The sequence below is a fragment of the Bactrocera neohumeralis genome, chromosome 3, assembly GCF_024586455.1.
Source record: "Bactrocera neohumeralis isolate Rockhampton chromosome 3, APGP_CSIRO_Bneo_wtdbg2-racon-allhic-juicebox.fasta_v2, whole genome shotgun sequence".
In the NCBI taxonomy this organism is placed as follows: Eukaryota; Metazoa; Arthropoda; class Insecta; order Diptera; family Tephritidae; genus Bactrocera; species Bactrocera neohumeralis.
In genome coordinates, this window is record NC_065920.1 from 31993914 (window position 1) to 32017623 (window position 23710).

At 40.8% G+C, this 23710-nt stretch overlaps 1 protein-coding gene across 2 annotated transcripts in view; it reads right to left on the reverse strand.

Annotated features, from left to right (window-relative positions):
* Positions 1 to 244: 244 nt before the first annotated feature.
* LOC126753893 (uncharacterized) overlaps positions 245 to 23710 on the reverse strand; it is a 161581-nt gene continuing 138115 nt past the window's right edge. For both annotated transcript variants that reach the window (XM_050465641.1, XM_050465642.1), the window contains exons 4-5: positions 9049 to 11521; positions 245 to 2376 (exon numbers count right to left, since the gene is read on the reverse strand). In XM_050465641.1, the coding sequence (XP_050321598.1) occupies positions 1161 to 2376; positions 9049 to 11192 (3360 nt within the window). In that variant the 5' untranslated portion in view covers positions 11193 to 11521 and the 3' untranslated portion in view covers positions 245 to 1160. The remainder of the gene's footprint in view (positions 2377 to 9048; positions 11522 to 23710) is intronic.

Sequence of the window (23710 nt, forward strand, 5' to 3'; positions counted from 1 at the left end):
CTGAAGGAAAATTCTTGTATGTAATTATATAAGCATTACCATCGGTCTTTTCATTTTTAGTAATCCATGTGAAATTAAAATAAGTAATGGACGGCACTGAACTTGTAATCAATAAGACGGTATTCGACTTCATTAAAAATTATAGTGATCATTTTAAATACCTTCGCTGCCAATATCTGAAACACTTTCCCTTTATGTTTATTCTAAGAAGTATCAAATAAAGTTTATGAAATAAAACTCAGCATTATATTTTAACTAATTTATTTGTTTCGTTTTTTCAAAATCTCAATTCTCAATTTATCTTATTTATATATCCCTAATGTAATAACTAACTTTGATTATGCACTACTTAGTTCAATACTTTACAAACTAATTTTAAGTTAAACTTGTATTGCACACAACTAACAGTATTTTTTACATTTTCATGCACAATCGAACACTCGGTCGCATAATTAACGGTCAACTGCCATCCTAAGATTATTCCGCCTACCTCCACAACTACCTATGCGACCCATTTACACAAAACCTTTAACAAATCACCTTGCGGCTTAGTATCGGAAAGGAATACGAGTTCGTACACATGCTTTTAGAGATTTTAGTTAAAAATATTTTAGTTGCTTGAGTTATGTCTTGTCTAGTATACATACTGGCTAGTCTAACTGTTACTTTGCTTTAGTTTAATGTAATTGCTGTATTTGTATAAGTAATTTAAGTACTAGAGCTTTCCATTACAGAGTAACTTATGCTTATAAATATTTAGACTTTTGGTAAGAAATACTTGTATCGCTTGTGTGTTATATATGTGTGTGTGTATATTACAGTTAAAACTATGTAGTTGACATAAGTATTTATTTGCGAGTTGAGTTTTGATGTTTCATTGACCTTGAATCATAAATATACATATGTATGTATGTCTTTGTTGCGTAACAGAGCACACTAACTGTATTTTCTTAAAAAATTATTAAATTTGGAATACGCATTTTGTTTGTACGTGTGCATAGGGTTTACTATGGGTCCAAATTGAGTCGGTAATTTTACAAAATTAACCACATTTCGGCTTCGCTCGATTAAATAACAGCTATTATGTGAGTTTACTAGCACCGCACGGCCACGCCTACACGCCCAGTTGGCTGCTACTGTTTGCTGCAGCCTCAGTCTCATTAGCTCTTAAATATATCCGCTTGCGACTCGTTCAGACGCTTCAGCATCGCGTTGCGGTGCAGCCAATAAGGCGGCGGATCGGGTGGTTGTCCCGGTAGCAGAGTTTTACTCTTCAGTGTCGTGGTTTTCGGGTTCGTGGCCGGTGAACTGTTCGCCGCAAGTGCTGCGTTATACATCACCGGATCAGCCAGTTGGGCCGAATGTCCAACCGCACCGCGCATCGGCACCTCTTTCTTGCGTATCGTTTCACAGGTTTCCTTCATCTTGCACAACTGATCCTGTAGATTGCGATACTCTTCGAGAAAGCGTTCCAGTTGCGCGGCATGGTAGTCGTAAGCCGCCACTGTCGACGTATTCGTTGTTGGCTGCAATGCCGCAGAGACGGCAGCCAGGTTAACGGCTGGGGTTGTGGCTACGCCCGTGCGTGCGGTGAGCGTGGAGAAGTCCAATAGTGGCGTTGCCGCTGAGCTAAAGGAACGCTGATGCTGATGCGCATCGTGCACGGGGGATGAAGGCAAACTGGGATTGCGTCGCACGCCATTTACTCCCATAGCCGCCGCACCCAAAGCAGCGCTGCCGTTTAGGTTGAGATTTCCTTTATTGCTGCTTTGCACCAAGTTGAGGAAACTATTCGAACGCTGACCGCTGGTGTATGTGGATGTGCCAACGTAATTCGAGTATGACGATTCGGCCGAGAAGCGTCGGCCCAACGTCAGCTCATTTAGGAAGCTGGCATCACCCAACGTGCTGCTGCCATATTTACTTGAGTTGTCCGCCAGCAGCGGTGACTGACTGTCCGATGAGCTTTTAAAGTATTTGCCGGTGTTTTTCAATTTTCGAGGCAGCGTACAAAGCGCCGCATTTGTCGAGCTACCCGCTCCTGCATTTACGCCGTAATGTGCGTTATTGTTGTTGGAGTTAGTCGCCTGCGCCACTGCGTATTTTGCGATGTCCAGCAAATCGGGGTAGTTACTGTCGAAGAGATCATTCTCGACGCTGTCGCCACTGCAGAACACCGAGGTGCTGACATCATCGTTATTGTAGTAAGCATTGTTGTTGGGACCAACTGTTTGTCCGCCCGTTCGTTTGCTATGCGGTGAGGTTATCTTAGTTGTAGCAATGGGTGTGGTTGTCCAGGTGGGAATGGGATTGTAACCACCCAAGCGTGCAGCGGCGTCCACTTGACTGGAGATCGAACTGGAGGCAGAGTCCGAACTGGAATAAGAGAGAACGGTTTTGCACTAATTAATATTTTTTATAATAACTTAGTGATTAAATCTCAAGTAAAATTAACATCTTTAATGGTTTTAATAAATATTGTTTTCGCTTGTAAACTCGGCTATAACCGCGTAAGCGGTGTCTACGCTAAAAAAGATCAAATTATCAGATCCCATGTACTAATTAGTATTTTTATTTATTTACTGAAGGATATTAATGGAGACGACTTTTGGTTCAAATCAGACGTTATTACATGTCAGAAGTGTCTTGGGAAGAAGGGCAGCAGTGGACAGTGTTGCCGGAAGTAAGCAACTTAACGTCTACTAGGTGCCAGGCCACAAAGGCATCAAAGGTAATGAAATAGTGAACGAGATTGCCAAGGATGATGTACGGCTAACATACAAAAGCATGATCAACATTGGGAAACCAATACATTTTCTATACAACGATCAGCAGCATGGTGAAGATAATCAAACCCTTGGAATGAGATAACAGCAAAACGATAGATCGGAAGTACGCAGAATTCCTATTGGCACTCGACAGAAGACACTGCAGGAATACGATCGGAATACTTACTGGTCACTGTCTGGTGGCGACAAACGCCCGCAGGATGAGGCTGAGAGATCGCGAAGACTCCAGGAAATGTCTAGAGCAGGGCACCAGAGAAACAATGGATCATCTCTTGTGCACTTGTCCTTCACTGTCTACTCTGTAAGCATCTGGGGTCCCCACGGTATAATACACTAGAGGAGGTGGTATCGATAGTGAGGCCGCAGAGTCTGTTGAAATTCTAGTCAAGCGCAGGCATCCTAAACGATGACTACTCCCTTGGACTTAGCAAGTGAACTACATCTGGTGTCGCAAACTGGTCTATGTGTGGCTTATTGGCCTATCGGATTAACCTAACCTATCTTATCTTGTGTTGTGTTCATTCACCGAATGTGTGACGCGTTTAGTGGTTGGCGTTACAGTGGTTTCTTCCACAAAATATTCTATTAAATTCCTCGATACTCATACTCACAGCAACAATGGCGTCTTCAGCACGCACTGTACGGGATCTCTGAGGATGCATATAACCACTAGAGTAAATGTGGTGCGAATTCGATCCATGGTCGCTTGAATTACCTACTCTCCTATGCGATTATGTCGACTGGAAAAAGTATTGTGTCAGTGAAAACCATACGTTTTAGAAAAGCACCCGTTACTAGCGACTAATAGCTAATCTGGTTGTGACTGCGGTGATCAATTCATCGTGTAGGGGATAAGTTTTCAGTAAATTTTATTTTCTCAACAATTTAAATATTTAGTAAAGTCTTACATCTTTATAGAGAATTTCACAGAATAGGAAAAAGTGTGTTTTAGAAGCGACAAAATTTAGTAAAAAAAAAAGATTAATGACTTTATAAATTCTTCTGTAATTTTCACGAAAACGAGAATGCGATATTTATTTTTATTCTTGATCAGTTTTGATAAAACGTTGTAATAATATTTAAGAAAAATTTGAGTCAATCGACACCGAAAATTGTTCAAGTCAGGAAATACCGCCTACGACCTTGTCAGTGAGTAAGTCCCCGGCCGTTATTGCAAAATTAAATAACAATTTTATAAACTGGCATAGCTAAATGTTCTGTATTTGCTATTAGTGGACGGCGTATATAGAATTCCGTATTACATAATAGAACAGTTATGATTCTTATTGCGAGCGCATGCAACAAAAGTTTTTTTATGGCAAAAGTTCTCGGAAAACCCAAATCTTTGCTGGTACAATTTTGGGAAGCAAGATAATCTCCAAAATTCAGAATGTGCTAAACGAATTCCGACTAATCAACTTTTACTACAATTTACTGTAATTTCCCTCCGCCGTTTGCATGTGCAACAAAGCCGCAGCGTATCTTGCATGCAACTTGAAACTTTCTTAAATTGCATCTTCAAATTAATGAATGATATGAAATATGCACGTTCAAAAGTTAGGCGGACATTGTCGCCGAGAGGGGCGTCTGCGCCGCAGGCCACTCGCCGTGTTGGATTCGTTACATTGAAACGGCTGTACCGAGTGGCAAGACAACAACAGTGGCAACCAAAGTGGGCGAGAACAATAACAAAGGCAGAAGAAGCAGCAGAAACATTGCAAGGAACTGTTTTATTACAAAAGTTGAAAACACACTCAAACACATATACACACATACAGCAGGTATATGTTTACAATTTACTATATATACTATGTATACATATATAATGTACGACAAATAGCCGACAGTAGAGCGAATCAACAAAAGAGCACGAAAGAGTTGCAACAGAATTAGTGAAAACAAAACACTAGCGAAAAGTTAGATGTGCCTGAGATAAACACGAGATGGGCACACCAGTTGGGGAAGACGCCCGACATTTGAAGTGCTGCAGCGAGAAGTGGCAAAGCATGGATTTCTTTAGATTTCAGTTGTGGCAAGAGGTGGGCAGCAAGTAGCTAACCAATTTGGCAAACTGCCTGCAGCCAACTGCGGTAGCAACCAACCCATGCAACAGTTAACAATGACAACGCAAGCAGAAGGCAAGCATCTTATGTCTGTGGGAATGTTTGTGCTGCGAAGGAGCTTCAAAGGACGTTGCAGCCTCTCAAAATTAGACCATGTACAACAATGTACTCGTTGCTGTAAAGGTGGGGTAGTCATCATAGTTTTGCGAGCGGTAGCTGCAGCCGCTCATTTATTGCGAAAAAAGTGGCAACCCTTACCATGTGAGCCGAGCGTGTTATGCACATCATTAGCACGTGTTATTTGCGTGCGTTTATCACTTGCGCATCTCGAGTGCTAAGTGTCAAGTGTATAGCCTAATTTGTGCCATCATATTACACATAGTGGGTTTAGGCACGCAAATCTGTGCAAAAATTGTCAAAGGTAAATAAAAATCAACAAGAGGTCCGGCAGCAAACAACCAATTGAGGTGGTTAAAGGAAAACATAATCTTACCGTAATTGAGATATGTATATGGCAAGAAGTATTAACCGGAATTCCGAAGTGGGGCAAATATAAAAGTTTGATTCACAATAAAAATCAATCTCCAGAAACTGGTATTGGCTTGGTTAATAAGAAGTGCTAATATTGATTGAGTTCTGAAAATTGGTGAAAATATTGTAAAAAAAGCTACATTTGAATTGGTGACTACCCCGAGAAGCCAGAGAGACGGAGGGATTGATACATTAGAAACGATTTTTTGGGGAAAGGATAGGTTAGGTTAAGAGGTCGATCATAACAGGGATTCCTCTTGAACAGATTGAACGCCGGTACTTTGTGTAACCGAAAAAACCTATACGATAGATCATAAGACCCTTACAAATCGACAAAGCACTTTGAGTCCACTAAGAATTTGTTGAAGCGACTAATGGCAATTTAGGTTACGTCTTCTGGTTTACAGAAGGTAAGAGTGCCTAGATATTTCAACCTCAGTCTTGCAAAGGCTGAATAATACAGGTGAAAGTGCCTGTATGTTTTCACCCCACACTCCTCCACACATTTTTGACAACTCAATTGCGTCGGTATGATGCTATCAGGGACGCACTTGAAAGGTTTAAGGTAACGTTCATCCAAAGGTCCAAGAAGGCTGTGCAGCCTTTTCGAATCTCCCCTAGTGTCACTTATTCAGCGGAATGGTTAAACCTTGATGCTCACGGTACAATCAGTATCTACATTTCTCAGACACCCAAGTAGAGTAGGACTTTTTGCTAGAATGCGCTTAGGCCGTGAGCAGTCATGTAAGTCCTCTACACTTAACTCTTAAATCAAAATTACAAGCCAGTTCTGACTTCTAACGTGTGATCTAAGTTGAGGTACTTTCTTCAAAAGCCTTGAGTCGAGTCAAGCTGTAATGTTATACTTGTATTTGTTCAATATTGTTTGGCATTTCATCATGGAAAGACTTACGTCTGAACAATGTTTACAAATCGTTCCACTCTATTACTAAAATTCCCGTTCTGTAAAGAATGTGTTTCGCGCACTTCGCTCAACTTATGGTCAACATCATTACCCAGCATTCATTATTGAATATATCGACCGAAAAGACCACGTCCAGCACGCAGTGAAGAAAATACAGTAGCCGTAGCTGAGAGGGTACACGAAGAACGAAATTTTAAATCGAAAGCGTACAAAATACAGATTGTGCAAGAACATAGCAATATTAGGCAGAAAAAGGCAAGCCACGCACAGAAACCCTGCATACTGGTGGAATGACGAAATTGAAGTCCTGCGAAGCGAATGTAACAAAGCAAGACGTCTATGCCAAAGAAGGCGACACTCGAAGAATTATGCAGTGCTACAGGAATTCTTTAAGAGGAAGCGAAACGACCTTAAAAAACTATAAAAAGGAGAAAGACCTGCAGCTTCAAAGAGCTGAGCTATAAACTTGATGAAACTCCATCGGGTGACGCTTACAGGATAGTGATGACAAAAGTCCGAGGACACAAAGGCCAAGCTCCAACCTGTCCCACGCTACTAAAGACTGTGGTAGAAACCCTCTTTCCCGCGCAACCGTCTCAAGTATATCACCTAGAAGAAACTGAAACAATACCTGCACCAGTCACTGACAAAGAGGTTGTAAAGGCAACAGAACGGTACGCCAACAACAAGGCATCAGAGCTGGAGGGTGTTCCTAAGAAGGCCCTAAAGTTCGAGATTAAACACAACACTGTCACGTTCACAAGATAGTTCGCAAAGTGCCTACGAGAGGGCTTATTTCCAAAAATTTGAAAGATGCAACGTTTGCTTCTAATACAGACACTAAACAAACCTCCTGGAGAACGAAACTCGTACCGACCACTGTGCGTGCTAGACACGGTGGGGAAAATACTAGAGCGAATAATAAGCGTTCACCTGGAGCAACTCTCGAAAAAGAGATACCGGGACTTGCCGATAACCAATAAGGATTCCGCAGACACAGGTCAACAATTGACGCAATTAAAAAACTTACTGACGTCGCAAGAAAAGCTAGAACTATAGGATGTATGGCTCCAAAGAGTTCTGTGCGGTGGTCACAATCGATGTCAAGAATGCCTTTAATTCAGCCTACTGGCCGCATATAATAAGTGCTCTTCAATTAATGAAAGCACCACCCGATTTGCTGAAGATCATCTCCAACTACCTGTCGGACAGAGTTCTACTATACGATACAGACGAAGGACCACAAAGCTATATGGTGACGGCCGGAGTTCCAGAAGGCTCAGTCCTGGGCCCACTTTTGTGGAATATCTTATATGATGGAGTGCTGCGCCTCCCATTACCCAAAGAGGTGCAAATAAATGGATACGCGCATGGCATCGCGGTGACTGTGATAGCGAAAGAAATTCACGAAATGGAGCGTCTGTGAAATCATGCAGGGACAAAAATCAAAGAATGGCTTATGGTCACAAAGCTTCAACTAGCTGGCCAAAAGAGAGAAGCGTTACTAATCACAAGCGGGAAGAAACTGGAGGTCCCCACACTCAATATTGACGGATATACCATCATTACACATCAATCTTTGAGATATCTTGGAGTGATGATAAGTCTGTGAAAAAGCATCAAGCGCTAACGAGGATAATGGCTAACATCGGTGGACCAAGTCAGAATAGACGAGTGCTGTTGACCAAAGTGAGTCAGTCTATACTTATGTATGCTACGCGCATATGGGGGACAGGGGCTGCAGCAGAAAATATACGCAGAAAAGGCGAAATCAATAGTTCGACTGATCGCAATCAGAGTTGCATGTGTCTACCTAAAAGGAAAAGCACTGGCGCTCGCTTAACGAAAGAAGAGAGGAAGCACGAAAGACAAAGGAGCCTGAATGAATGGCAGAAACGATGGGACGAAGCAACTACGGGGAGATGGACGCACAGGCTGGATAGAACGGAAACACAAGGAAACTGATTTTAAATTTACGCAGTTTTTAACAAGGCATGGTTGTTATAGAGGATATCTATACAAATATGGACATGATGACGAAACAAATTTCTCCTTCTGCAGCAGCAACGACGTAAATGCATTGCATGTCTTCTTTTCCTGTCCAAGATATGAAAAAGAAAGACAAGAAATAGAGGATGTGATAACATGATCGATCGAGGTGGTCTTGGACAACGTGGGCAATATAGCTATGCAAGAGTTAAGGAAGAAAGAGTGGTAACGCAGCGAAAACAGAAGGATTAATCAAAATTAGAGCGAAAATGCATGAATGAAGAGCCGACTGGCTAAGCTCGGTTCCAACATTTAATGCCTAACGGCAGTTCCGTGAGCCAAATATAAGCAATAACGACGGAGTTCAGTGTTCAGTACGTAGGCGTCCGGTGCTGCAAATCCTACTTAGGCTTGCGCTCAAACGAACGAACGAATAGTGCATATCGTCCGGAAAAATGACGATATCTTTGAAGTTGCCCCTCCGCCAACAAAACAAAACAAAAAAAAGCACTCAGAACTTATAACACAATGAGTTTTGCTAATCAAGTAGCTTCTAGAATGTCGAAATGGTAGAAATGTGTCCATCCTTATGGATCTAATTTCTGCCGATTTAATTATTTGTGACAAAATAATATCAGAAGCTTTAAGAATCACTCTACTGAGTCATCTTAATGTTTGCTACCAAGCCCGACAGTTCGTTTAAATATTGAATTATGCCAGCTAAAATTATTTTTTTGGTCAAAATACTTACCCGCCTAGTTCGATTAGCCTTGGTATGTGTAAATCCGATTTTTGTGGCCCCACATCGCCCTCACATTCTCCACTCCCGCTGCCCGCGTTCACATTTCTTTTGATATCTTGCGGATTTTCGCGCATCCCCGCAGCACCACTACCACCACCACCAATACCCGGACGCCAACGTACCGCTACTGATGTCTGATTTGCGTGTTTGCCACCCGCATAGTTGGTTTTTGCCGACGACTGGTAGTTGGCATCCAAACAATCCTCATCATCGTCGCAGTGTGTTGGTATATTGCGGTAGTCACCGTTCCGTTTGGCGCTCCCACCACTTGGGTTCACAATAGCCACACCAGTATCGCCGCCGTCATCTGAGCCACAATTAAGAGGAGTCGTGGCCGTGTGCAGGTAATCGCTGTCGTCGTTAGGAAATAAACTGCCGCCACCGCCATTAGTATTGCAAAAGTTGCCAGACACATCCACACCACCGACCGTGGAACCGCCACCCAAATCAGGTTTTCGATTGCCCATTCCAGCACCGCCGCCATTGCCACCATTCGGGCCATTGCCGCTGGTCGAGCAGACACGTGATGTCATCTCAATTTTTTCATAACTCTCCGTGCGCGCTGGTGGTACTGAGTTCCACAAACGCATTTTGCGTTTACGACGCAGCGAACAAAAACAAATTGCGGCAAATGAGGAGCCAACTACAAAGAGCAAGGCTGTAAAAATGCATAGGAGCACGATTTTTGCACCCAACGGCGCCTCGGGTGGTCGTCGCGAAACAGCCAGTGTAACGGATGCCTCCACTTTGCCGGCTTTGTTCTCAGCTGCGCAGGTATAAATGCCCGCATCCTGCATGTCGGCGGTAAGTATGGTCAGATTGGAGGCGTTGCGTAACATGTTTACTACGTACGTCTTGCGTCCTTGCGTTGCTGCCGCAGTGCGCGGACTTGCCGTTGGGTCACCCGTTGCTGTTAGGTTGGCAATCACACGATTTTTTACCATCCATCGCACCGATGGTTCCGGTACGCCCTCCACATAACAGCTCATCGTCACATTGCGTCCCTCCACACCATGTGCTGTTGTGTCGGTGGCAATTATCTGCGGCACGCAAGCAAAGTCATCCAGGTCGATTTTGTCCCAGGTTTTGCCAGCCAGACGCGGCGGTGCGCGACACAGCGGTGGTATGCCATATGGTATATTCTCGCGCAGCATCCATGCACGCAGCGGCCGCAATGCGCAGGAACAATTCCACTGATTGCGTGCCAACTCAATGCCGTGCAAATTCGTGAGCGATGTTATGGTGCCCGACCGCACCTCACTCAATTTATTGCCATCCAATTTGAGCCATTCCAGCGTCGACTCAAGGCCAGCAAAGGCACGCACTTCGACCGTCGTCAACTTACAGTCGGACATTTCTAAGCGCACCAGCTGCGGCACAAAGCCGAAAGCATCATCTTCTACACGCAAAATCGGATTGCCGTTGAGTTTGATTTCACGCAGCTCGGTTATGAATTCGAATGTGTCGGTAGGTATGCTGCTCAGCAGATTATAGCTCAGATCTAGTTCAACCAGATTGATGAGCTTGCGAAAGGCAAAACGTTCGATCACACGCAATCGGCATTTGGCCAGATAGACCTTTTGTAGATTGAGCAAATTAACCGCCGCAAAGGTGTCGTGCGGTATGCTGGCGATATCATTGCCAGTCAAGTCGAGAACCTGTGTACCGGCATCCAAGGGCACCGGGATATGTGTGAGATTCGCATTAAGGCACAAAACTGACTCTTTGCCGCTTTTCCACTTGCACTCGCACATGCTGGGACAATCGGCCAATGTGGGATGGGCTAGACTCAGACAACAAAGCAGCCAAAGTAGTTGCGCAAGCGGGATAGTGAGTAGATTATGTAAAGACAGTTGCAAAGCGGGTACCAAAAGATGAAGGCTCTTCGAAAGCTTTGCTCTCGCTGGCGGATGCCGTGATTTTCGGCGCACCTTGGTAGCCAACGTTATCTGGCATGCGGTACTGCTTTCAACGCAAATGCTACAGTTGCTTTGCACGCACCTATGCAGACGAACAGCCGACGTACGATTGTTGCCGATGTTGTAGTTGTGCGCCCGTGGGCTTTGTTGTGTGGTTTGTCTGTGGCGGGCCATGGCATTTCCGTTCGGAGTATTGTAAGTACTTTGCCCTGAAACTATGCCACATTGAGGCGTCTGCACCTTGGCGAAAGAACGACCAGCTGCATGCAAGCGAAATGTGGGACTCGTATCGTAGGAGTTCTTCAAATGCCAGTTGACAAGTGTGAAAAGCGCGTGCGTTGTATTGAGTTTTGTGCGCAGCGGTCTTATGTAGAATTCCTGATTTTTGTACTGCCATACCAGCCGGCCCGATTGTTGTGTCCAATAAAAGCAGGGGTACCTTCCAATAGCGCGCCCCAAATTAACATTTCCTCAAACGGTTGTGGTGATAAATACTGCCGGGTCTGGAAAGAAAACGGAAGCAAAAAGAAGCGGTCACTTTACTGGGTTAAAATATGAATTAAATATGAGTCGGCTGTAGGTCCACATACATAAATAATGTTTATGGGCGAAAAGTGAAAAGCACTCGCTTTTATGGGGAATGTATTTTACTGCATATTTATCCTAGTTTCATAAGAAAGCTGTGCAAAAAAAGTGTGGCAAGACGCTCTTGGCCTCTAGCCTACTTCTTCTAGTCATGCAACTTCACCTGCTTGCTGCACTGCGCGGTTGCCGCAAGGACCCGCAACATAATCTAAACAGTGCAGCTGCAATAAACTGTAAATATTTGACATTTTAATAATGTGCTTAAGTGGTAAAGCTAAAGTATGTACTTGCCATTAACTGACAGCGGTGGCGGTGCTGGTGCTGGTGTTAGTGGCGAGCAAAAAGTGCAACAGCCATTAGTTTTTTCACCACGAAAGCCCCCCACCCCACTACTTCGGCACTTGTAAGTGTTTACGTAAGCTCCCTTGTTGCTTTGCTGTTGTGTTGTGCTGAAGCCATAACTGTCACTTGGAGTTAGCGCGATTTCTTGCCTTCTTACCGCCAACGGCTTGACACTTTGCAACAGCTTGGCACTTTTTGCCACCACACTTTGCTAAAGCCCTGCGGCGGTATTGCAATAGACAGCTCTGCCCTATAACTATGTGTAAGTATATAAAGTGAGCAAGGCTGTAAGTTTCTAGCGGATAGTACTCCACTTGCTAACGGTTTGAGTTTTAGTGTTGCACGCCACAGTTGACAATGGATTTGTACACGAAGTGCTTGCTTATACTTATATACTTGATGTACATAACCCAGCAAACATTTCCATAAATAGAAATACAAAAACTAAATGTGAGCGCCAATATCCTTCATACAGCTCATTCTAGTATCGAGTTCTGTCGGTTTTTCAAAATGTCCATCAGCTGAATTATCAAATTCTTTCTTTCTGCAAAAGAAAATTTGATAATGAAGAAATTGAAAAAGCATACAAGGTTTGTCCGGAAAGTAATAGGACTAATTTTCTTCTGCCGCGTTTATACTTCACTACCGGATTCGGTAGAGGGCGTTCTTAGCTAACGCGCGAGTGGCTGGTCAGTTGTCTCCGAGCACATGGAGAGTCAGGACAAACATTTTCGCGTGACGTATTTCTGCGAGTGGTGCAAGCCGAATCGTTCGTTAGAGCAGAGGTACGCCATTAAATTCTGTGTGAAAATCGATAAATCTGCGACAGAGACATTTGATATGATCAAGCAGGCTTACCCAGATGTTGCTTTAGTAAGAAGTGGTATGTTTCGGTGGCACCAGGCCGAGTGGCACACGCCGGCGTCTCCTCGCCCAAAAATGGGAAGAATGACCAAATCCGAAGAGAAAAAGATGCTCATTGTCTTTTTTGACATCAAAATCATCTTCCACCATGAATTTGATCCTCCTGAACAAAACGGCAACGCCAAGTTTTACGTGGAAGTCCTCAAGAGACTCAAACGAAGGGTCAATCCGGTCCGACAAGACATCGCAGCCGATTGGAAGTTGCACTACGACAACGCCCCGGCTCACACTGCCTTTCGCTGATTCGACGCAGAAGGAGCCTATTTTGAAAGGTTTTAAAGAATTGCAACGATTAGTTCAATAAACTTTTTTAAATTGACTCAGACCTATTACTTTCCGGACAAACTGTATAAGTATCGTTATGAATTTATTTGCGGCAAAGCAGACTATAACTTTTCAAACTCTGAGAACCTCAGCGCGTATGGCTCGCCATATACCGAAAATGTAGGACGATAATAATAACAAAAATAATGCAAAGAAGGGGACACAATTTCCTATTAGTGATATCGCTTGTTGCTACAACCAGTTATAATCGGATTAGTGCTTCCTCTAGCCCTAATGTACCCAATATAATGATTTTTGAACTTCTGCTTGACTTTACGCCGAAAGATTGTATTACATACATTTGTATGTGTGTAAACCTGCGAAACAAAAGCGCAATTATTACTTACGAGCCTTACACGAATATGCCACTCATACCAAAACCAATATTAGCCGTAGCTACAGGATATAAATTGCAGAATTTCTAACTAAAGCCGGCGGGTACCGACAGCTTGCAACAACATGCAATTGCCGCAAGCGTGCGCGATGCCGCAGCTTAGTGTGCTTCCCCGTTACACCAACTGATTTACATTTATTTAATAATAGTGTTGTCGAATAGTTTGTGGCTAATGTTTGTGTGTAATTGCATGTGCGCGTTCGCATGTGCACAGTTGCTCATTGCGGGTAAATGCTTCTTGGCATGCCACGGGGCGTATACGCAACACATTAGAACATTTCCGCGATAATTCATATTTTGCAAAATTTCTTCATTCTGGCTTGAACATTTAGTTTCCAGCGTTAATAGCGGTAAGCTAAACGCCATCTATCGCTTAAGTGGTCGTTTCAATAGAGTTTGTTTTAGGAAAGACCGGTTCTATTCACTCGGCTTATTAGCCAAAAATTACCCGGCACTTAAAACAGGCCAAAAACGTAAATAGCCGTTGCCTTAAGTATTGCTGAACTGCTTAAAAGACGTGGAAGGTAAAGTGTCTTTTACAAAGGAGTACAAGCTACGCCTTGAAAAAGCCCTTAAATACCGCGCATAAATTGCACGAATGAGTCTGCTTTTTTTTTAATTAGTAAGATAGAATACAATAATAATGGAATCCAAATTATCTTACTTCCCAGTTAGAATCGGATTAGTGCTTCCTCTAGCCCTAATATAACCAATATGATGATTTTTGAACTTCTGCTTTACATTACGCCGAAAGACTGTACTTCATACGTTTGTATGTGTGTGTAAAGTTTATATAGTGTTTTCTGACTTCAGAGTCATCGTTCACCATTACAGTATGTGCTGTTGATTTAACCGAGAGAAGTTCAGTGAATATGTTTGTTCAAATTATATAATTTCCATTGAGAAAACTATAACTCACCATTTTTCATTTGACGTTGAATTATATAAAAACATGTGAGGAAAGGCGAAGTTCGTGTGCAACGGAACATTTTATGCTCCTGCAACGTGAAAAAATCAAAGTCAGGGAAATACTTTACGGTGTGAAACCAATTAAATAGAGTAAAGTAGACCGGATCTTCGAAAATCCTGATATTAGTTATATATTGGCTAGGCAAAGTTTTCGCTTAAATTTAAATATTTTAGGCATAAAGATACACTGTTAAGGATAAAACACGCTCTCTTATTTCCACTGAGATAACTCACATATTGGCCGATATATGCGTTACAAAGTCACCCGGAAGTTCGAAAATCTTTATTTTAAGTATGTATATGGGTGCTAAAGGAAGTAGTGATCCGATTCAACCCATTTTTGACATACAGACATTACTATACAAGAGTGGGATTATGCCTTAATTTCAGTTATATATATCACACATTGACCGACATTTTCGATCAAAAATCAACTACACTTTTTGTTCATAAGGTGGCTCATAATAAAAACATTATTCTTGCAAATTTTTATCCCGTGACAATATTTGCTTCTTCTTTTGTGTACTGGAAACTGAACGTATCAAGTGGAATTTAAATGTGGGATCGTGGTTGTTGTCCGATTTCGTACATTCGTACATTTTCACAATTGGGGTACTCACAACGTGTCATAAAGCATCGTAAAATCATAAAATCATAAATTTTTATACCTGTTTAAAAAATTTGTTGTTGGATTGCATACTAAAATACTTTTACGTAAAGACATCTCTGAACGCTATATTTTCGGATCGTTATAACTTATAACTTTATGAGACTATGTGAAACCCCTAAATGTCATATAGAAATGTAAGAAGAATCGCTTAGTTTTAGGTGATACGTACAGCCGTCAGCTGAACAAAACTATAAACTCTGTAGCAACTGGTTGAAAGATTATAAAAACTATCATTATTAATTGAAAAAAAAGCTTTTGACTTGTAGTAAAATAATTGTCCTTAGATTATTTGATTCCTCTTATATTTGGATAATTATGTGACTTAGAAAAGCATCAAAAATAACCTAACTTTATTTTGAACAAAAAACGACCTCACATTCTCGACTTCTTTCTTGATTTTTTCCATAAACATCAAACGCATTCTGAAAATTTAAGAAATCGCAATCATAAAAATATTATAAAAGGAAAGTTAAAATGGTAATATTTTTGGAAGACATTTTAGTCGATACATTTTATGTGATTATATAAAAAGAATTACAAACGAAATTGAGCAATTCGTGTTCATTCAAAAAGTTTATATTCACGCCTTCATCGTCAAATATTCCACATAACGCACTTCTAAGTCTCGTAATAGGCACAAACTACGCAAGAAACTATACGAACTCAACTGTTCATTGTAAAGTATTGAAAAAGTACACAAAGTTCTAATAACTTGGATATTCTCTCCGCAAAGCCCTCCAATGACAACATGACTATGGAAATTCGCCTGAGTAAACTATTCAAACTTCAGGGAAAAAATTACAAATATGTAATTACAAATCTCAGTTCTTGAGTACAAAATCATAAAATTAAGTGATGCTTCGAACTCATAAAGCAATTTTACTTATTGTTCTCATTTGTAAAGAGTGTCGTGTGAGTAAAGTGTTGACTACCCTAAAAACAACGAATCGGCACCTGACAGTTAAGGCTTTGAAAAAATGGAGCGCTACACGATAGAACAACGTTTCTTCATTATTGAACAATATTTCAAAAATAATGAAAGCTTGTCGGCCTGATTTTTCGAGCAAAAGCATCCTAAGCGATGAAGCACATTTTCACCTTTATCGCTTTGTTAGCAGCCAAACTTGTCGCTTTTGGGGTTATGCAAACCCACATATGATTGTCGAAAAACAAGTACATCCTCAACGTGATACTGTGGTTTGTTGGACCATACTTAATTTTTTGAAAATAAGCCAGTCAAGCAGTGACTGTCACTGGTGCTCGCTATCGCGACATGTTAAGATACAGATTTTTTTCCACCGCGACTGTACTTCGGAGCGTGCGCGCACCGACTAGATTCGGAGACAATTCTCCGAGCAACTAGAGAGTCATGACAAACATTTTCGCGCGACGTATATCTGTAAGTGGTGCAAGCCGAAAATGCAACGTTTGTTAGAGCAGAGCTACACGATTAAATTCTGTGTGAAACTAGGTAAATCTGCGACAGAGGCGTTTAATATCATCAAGCAGGCTTACCAAGATGTTGCTTTAGCAAAGCCGGGAAGAGGTCGCTGATGAAGACCTTGCTTGGAGACCTGCGACTTCGACAAATACCGACAATGTGACTGGTGTGGGCAAAGTTTTGAGCCCAGACTGTCAACTAAGTATTCGTTTAATTGCCCAAATGTTAATTTTATCAAAATCTGTGGTTCATGACATTGTGACGGATTACTTAAACATGCGCAAGGTATGCGAGAAGATGGCGGCTCACACCGTCTTTCTCGTGAGCAGCTACCTAACCAAGGCCGGCATCCCAACGCTTCCGCAGCCGCCTTATAGCCCAGATGTGGCCCCCGAACATTTTTTTCCTTGCTTGAAAAGGCCCATGAAAGGCAAGCATTTTGAGACGGCAGAGTGGATCCAAGCAGCATACACCTCGGCTTTTAAGGTTACTTCGGATAATGCCTTCTTAGACTCCTTCAATGCTTATAAATTGCGCTGTAACGATTGGTTCAAACAATTTTTTTAAATCGACTTAGTCCTATTACTTTCCGGACAAACATTGTAGTTCATTTTGCAGAAATTGGTTTGTATTGATGTGGCGAATATATGGATTAGAATCCAAGCAAATTTATATATGTATGTACAACTCATACACTGATAGCTATATATGACATAAGGTTAGAGTAACGAAAGTAATCATGCGTCCTACTATATAGGAGTTTGGGTAATTCGTAGACCAATTCCTTATATTATTGGCATTATACTATAGTATATTCAATCTCATACGTTTAGTTAAAGTATATAAGAGATGGCATTGGCCCGATTTTATCTATTTTTTCCAATTCTACATGCAATTAAAAATGACACAGGCCAATAAAATGCTTCCAAGCATTCATCAAGGTTCTTTATATAAAATAACCAAATATATGGGATAAAGTCAGCTAGGTGTTCGAAAATTCGAATATTAGTTATAAGGGGTCAAGTTTTCACCTAATTTTATCCATTTTAAACATAAAGATACAGCGTTAGGAGTAAAACACGCTTTCTGCATTTTATGTATTAGAAAGTGGAGGAATGATAATGTACAGTCAATACTAAGGAGAAAGTTGAAACAATACCAAACACCCCAAACAATCGCCGTTGAGCTTTGACAGCTGCACAGTGAAGTCGCATGGGTTTTCAAACATTTCTTATTTTTAAAGGTATGCCATAGTCTTCAGTACAAGAGACTAAGTGCTCAAAACAATTCTATGAATATGTGAGTGATAACACTGGGTTTCTTGGTATTTGTTATACTTTTGTCTGTTCTGAGTAATAATTTTTGTTTTGTGCAATATCTTTTTATCGCAGGAATGTACCAAAGCATTCTTCTTCTTAATTGGCGTAGACACCGCTTACGCGATTATAGCCGAGTTAACAACAGCGCGCCAGTGGTTTCTTCTTTTCGCTACGTGGCGCCAATTGGATATTCCAAGCGAAGCCAGGTCCTTCTCCACTTGGTCCTTACAACGGAGTGGAGGTCTTCCTCTTCCTCTGCTTCCCCCGGTGGGTACTGCGTCGAATACTTTCAGAGCTGGAGTGTTTTCATCCATCCGGACAACATCACCGGCGTGTAGCCGCTGTCTTTTAATTGTGAACTATGTCAATGTCGTCGAAAATGCAGCTCATTTCCATAATGCGATATTCGCCGTGGCCAATGCGCAAAGGACCATAAATCTTTCGCAGAATTTTTCTCTCGAAAACTCGTAACGTCGACTCATCGGTTGCTGTCATCGCCCAAGCCTCCGCACCATATAGCAGAACGGGAATTATGAGCGACTTATATAGTTTGGCTTTTGTTCGTCGAGAGAATACTTTTACTGGTTGTTTCGGTGGCACTCAGTCCGAAGTAAGCCTGTTGGAAGAGAGTTATTGCGCTGGATGAAGACATTGTTGGTGTTAATGCTGGTTCCTAAATAGACGAAATTATCTACGACTTCAAAGTTATGACTGTCAACAGTGACGTCAACTAAGTGTTAGTTTAAAGATTATCGTTTTCCTCGTTCACTGCCAGGACCCATTTTCTGTGCTTCCTTGTCCAGCCTGGAGAAAGCAGCACTAACGGCGCGGGTGTTGAGGCCGATGATATCAATATCATCGGCATACGCCAGAAGCTGTACACTCTTATAGAAGATGGTACCTTCTCAATTTAGTTCTGCAGCTCGAACTATTTTCTCCAGAAGCAGGTTGAAAAAGTCTCACCATAGGGAGTCGCCTTGTCTGCCTCGTTTGGTATCGAACGGCCTCGAAGAGGTCCTTCCCGATCCTGACGGATTTTTGAAAAATACCCATGAAGCAAGCATTTTGATACCAAATACGACAGAGGGGATAAAGGCAGCATGCACCTCGGCTTTTAATGCTGAAATCGACGAAGAGGTGGTGTGTGTCCATTCTCCTTTCAATGCTTTGGAAGATTTGGCGCATGGATATCTGGCTATTTTCCAGGTCTGAAGCCACACTGATAAGTCCAATTGTTGACGGTGGTCTTAAAACAATTTTCGATAAATCCTTATACGCTATGTTGACTTTCCGTAACGCATTGTAGTTCATTTTGCACCACAATTAGTATGTATTGATGCTTTGGCGACCATATTTGGATTAGAAGCTGATGCAAGCAAATTTATGTTTGAATACAATCCATACCCTGCCGCTTTGTTGTTCTTCATGACATAAGGTTTCTTCATGGTCGAGTAATGGAAACGTCATGCGTCCATCGTCATACTAATATGACCTTTTGGGTAATTTTGACTGCCAATCTTATATTATCAGGCATGGAGAATACTATAGTATATTCAATCGCCGCATTTTTCGTAGAATTTTTTAGTTACCCCTGTCGGCCATATAAGAGCTCTTGCCTCTTTCTTCTTCTGTCTGCAAATGCGTCTCGCTTCCTATTTTTCGGTATCTATCCCATCCCGCAATGTTGTGGTCGATCGTAACGTTGCACAGGCAGTCTGTTTTTCTCCACTAAAATGCTTCGTCAAGCATTCATCAAGGTTTTTTACTTTACAAAACCAAATTTCGGTTGCAGGTACGTAAGGTGTTCGAAAATTCGAATATTGTTATACGGGAGTGCAAGCCGAGTAGAAAATCGTTCGGCTGTCTGTTTTGATTGCAGCTTCTCACGTTTGTGTTTGTTAGCGTGTAAGAACGGGTGCTCTCTGCATTTTATGTATTAGAAAGTGAGTAATGATGTTATATTTTATTATAGTTATATTTTTGTCTGTTCTGAGTAATAATTTTTGTTTTGTGCAATATCTTTTTATCGCAGGAATGTACCAAAGCATTAGGAAAGCATTAAAGCAAACCCCTTTGTTTGGGTGATCTCGGAGTTTAGATATATTATATATTTAATTCTGCTGTCTTCTACTTCTTTCTTTACCATAGAAATACCAAGGTCTTTATGGATATTTTCATTACGCATGTACCATGGTGAACACGTAATTGTTCTAAACATTTTCGATTGGAACCTTTGTATTATATCAATATTAGTTCCACAGGTCGTATCCCGCAGTTGAATGCCATGCATCCAAATCGGCTTTATGACCGCATTATATAAAAGCACTTTGTTGTCTAGGCTAAGTGTAGAGTTTTTATTTAAAAGCCAATTTAAATTTGCAGCTCTTATCTTCATACAAGTTATTTTACTATATATATGTTTTCTCCACGTAAGTCTTCTATGTAGGTGAATACCAAGGCAAGTTACTTCATTCGCTTGTGGTACTAAAATATTGTTCATTTTTACTGCCGGGCACATTTTTGGTCTCAGCGAAAATGTAACATCCTTACACTTTTGTTCATTCACATTTATACGCCAGTTCGCTAGCAATTCTTCGACAGAACTCAAGTGCTCCGCTAATATTTTTGATATTATTATGTGGCATTTGTTACGGCTCACTAAAGCTGTGTCATCCGCAAAAGTTGAAGTCAATATGTTATTAGCTGTTGGAAGATCTGCTGTACACATTATGTATAGAGTTGGGCCTAAAACACTGCCCTGTGGTACACCAGCCCTTATGTCTCTCATCAAATATGATATCTCCCACTTTTACCATAAATTGTCTATTTTTTAAGTAAGACTCCAATGTTTTATACAATATATAATAGTCCCAAATGCCACACCCTATCAAACGCCTGAGCCACGTCTAGAAATACAAGTATAGCTGAAGAGTACTTTCTGTGCTCAAATGCTTTTCTTATTTCGTTAGTAAATCTATTTATTTACTTGCTCTATTGTGCTATGTTTTTCACGAAACCCGAATTGATGCATTGGTATTATATTATTTTCTTGAAGGAAAGGAGAATTCTTTGATAGTAACACTTTATCAAATATTTTAGAAAGACCGGTTAGAAGACTGATTGGTCTATATGAAGACGGCTGTGTTAAGTCTTTCCCAGGTTTATCTATCAAGATAATCTGCGACTTTTTCCATGAATTAGGATAGCAACCGAGATTAAAAATTGCATTGAAGAGCAAAGAGAGCACTTTTACTGGTGACTTTTTGGGTTAAGTTCTTTTTTTATACCCTGAACAGGGTATATTAAGTTTGTCACGAAGTTTGTAACACACAGAAGGAAGCGTCGGAGACCCTATAAAGTATGTATATAAATGATATAAATGATCAGTATGTCGATTTAGCCATGTCCGTCTGTATATATACACAGTATCGTTTTGAAAATTTGCAAACGTCATTTCTCTTCAAAAAGCTGCTCAATTGCCGTTATCGGACCATTATAACATATAGCTGCCATATAAACTGAATGATCGGAATCAAGTTCTTGTATGGAAAACTTTCACATTTGACAATGTATCTTCACGAAATTTGGTATGGATTATTGTTCATAGAAATAATGTAATCTCCGAAGAAATTGTTCAGATCGGTCAACTATAGCATATAGCTGTCACACAAACTGAACGATCGGAATCTAGTGTTGGTATAGAAAATTTTTGATATCTTCACGAAATTTGGTATTATTTCTGTTCTGTATCTCAGTCATGTTCGGCACACCTATTTGCCGAGAGTTGCGATAACTACTTTTTCAGTGGGCGGAAAATATTCCAATTGAGTGTATATTTAACATAACACATTAAGATCGAAACATTATATTTGGTAGGTTTATGAGTACTTTAAGACCTCTCCAAGATTAGAAATTAGAAATCTTATTATAATTCAGGCCCAAGTGCTCTTAGTTGTAATTAAACCATACGGTTAAGTTCTATATATCGATCAACTTGTTTAATTTGATCAACATATTATATATATATATATATATAATAATAATAAAAATTAACGTAACTTATCTGCATATCCATCTAGCTCTATATATCTGATTTTCTTCGGGCCTTTTGCTCCAAAAATATAAACTCGTGTAATTAATAAAATATTTTACATTAACTATACCAGCGTTTAAAATGAAAAATGATTCATTTGAAGACAAACATACTGATATAATTCATTTACAAATGAGCAATGCCGTGCTTAGTTGTTGACTTAACCGCATATATTTATACTTTATTCTTCTTCCTTATTGGCGTAGACAACGCTTACATGGTTATAGCCGACTTATTTATACTTTAGTAGCAATTATTAAAATCGATTTTGTATTTAAAGTATTTGTAATTAAGCAAAAAATTAGCAAATAAGTTACGTAATACATACATATATGCAACCATATGAGCGCTTATCACCGACCCGCCGTTTATGCTCATTATATTTTCAACTAAAGAGTCTACTGATTTTACACACTTTAACTCCACAACCTTTACCAAATGCGAACCAAACATTTAAAAGACTACTCTATAAATATATCTTTTATTCTGCTCTCCATTGCAAAGAGTCTCTATGTTAACAAATGGGGTCTGGTGAATGTTTTTATCTTATCTGCATGCTAATTTTTTCTAATTTTTAATGCCGTTTGCGACGTGCAACATGTCGCGCTTAAAAATACCCTTCAGCTTGCATGTATATGACAATCTCAGTACGCCGGCGGGAGTCTCCACAATTACCGCCACTCTCTTCAAGTCATTTATTAACTCGTGCGACGCGCCACATGGGGCTTGTCGCGCGGCGCAGGGGCAATACAATGCATTCAACGTGCGGCCAACTTGGACGGTGCTTTTGCAGGCGCGGTGGCGTCTGGTGGGCGGCTCGCAACATGTTATCGCTTATCGCCGCTTGTAAATCAACACGTTCATTTACGTGGCTAAAACATTAAACCGCTAAAGTTTTAAAATGCTAAAACGCTGCGAGGACTATTTATGTATGTTGGCATTAGACCGCAGGAGCTGGAACTCGAATTGGAGTCAACACCTTCTCTTAAGCGTCTCTCCGCTTTGTTAGTGCGCACTGTTGCAGACTCATATGTGTTTTATGTTGCTCAAAAGCTCTTTAGGAAAGTTTTAATATTTTGCAGTAATGTGCCGTTATAGCTCACATACACACATGAGTTTGTGCGGATATATGTTATTAGAGTTCTCAACCTGCGGCGGTCGTACTTTATAAGCGCTCTTTATGAGTATGAGTCGGGGCGGCTCCTACCCCGGCTAGCGTCAGTTATGCTTAGCTATAGATATAGAGCTATATCCTGCTGCTGCATTCGTGTGAAATTATCGTGTGTTTTACTACTTGCAACGAAAGTGTCATTCGCCAAGTAGTTGATTGTTGTTGCTGGTGTTATTTTAATGTTTTGTGCTACCCGTAATTATGAAACCACACACGCAACTGTCGTTTCTGATAAACAAATTTTATAGTGAATCACAGTGCAATTCATTAGCAGTCCAATCACCCTTTTACTATATCCAAAGGTTGTTTGAGATATATGTATGTATTTGATTGCTATAGAACTAGTTGCATACATTCATTTGAAGATGAGTCAACGAGGAGAGGGCACTGAATTAAATCATAAAGTGAAGAGTTTTGTTAAAAACGTTCTAAAAATATTTACTTCAAGAAAACTTTCAAA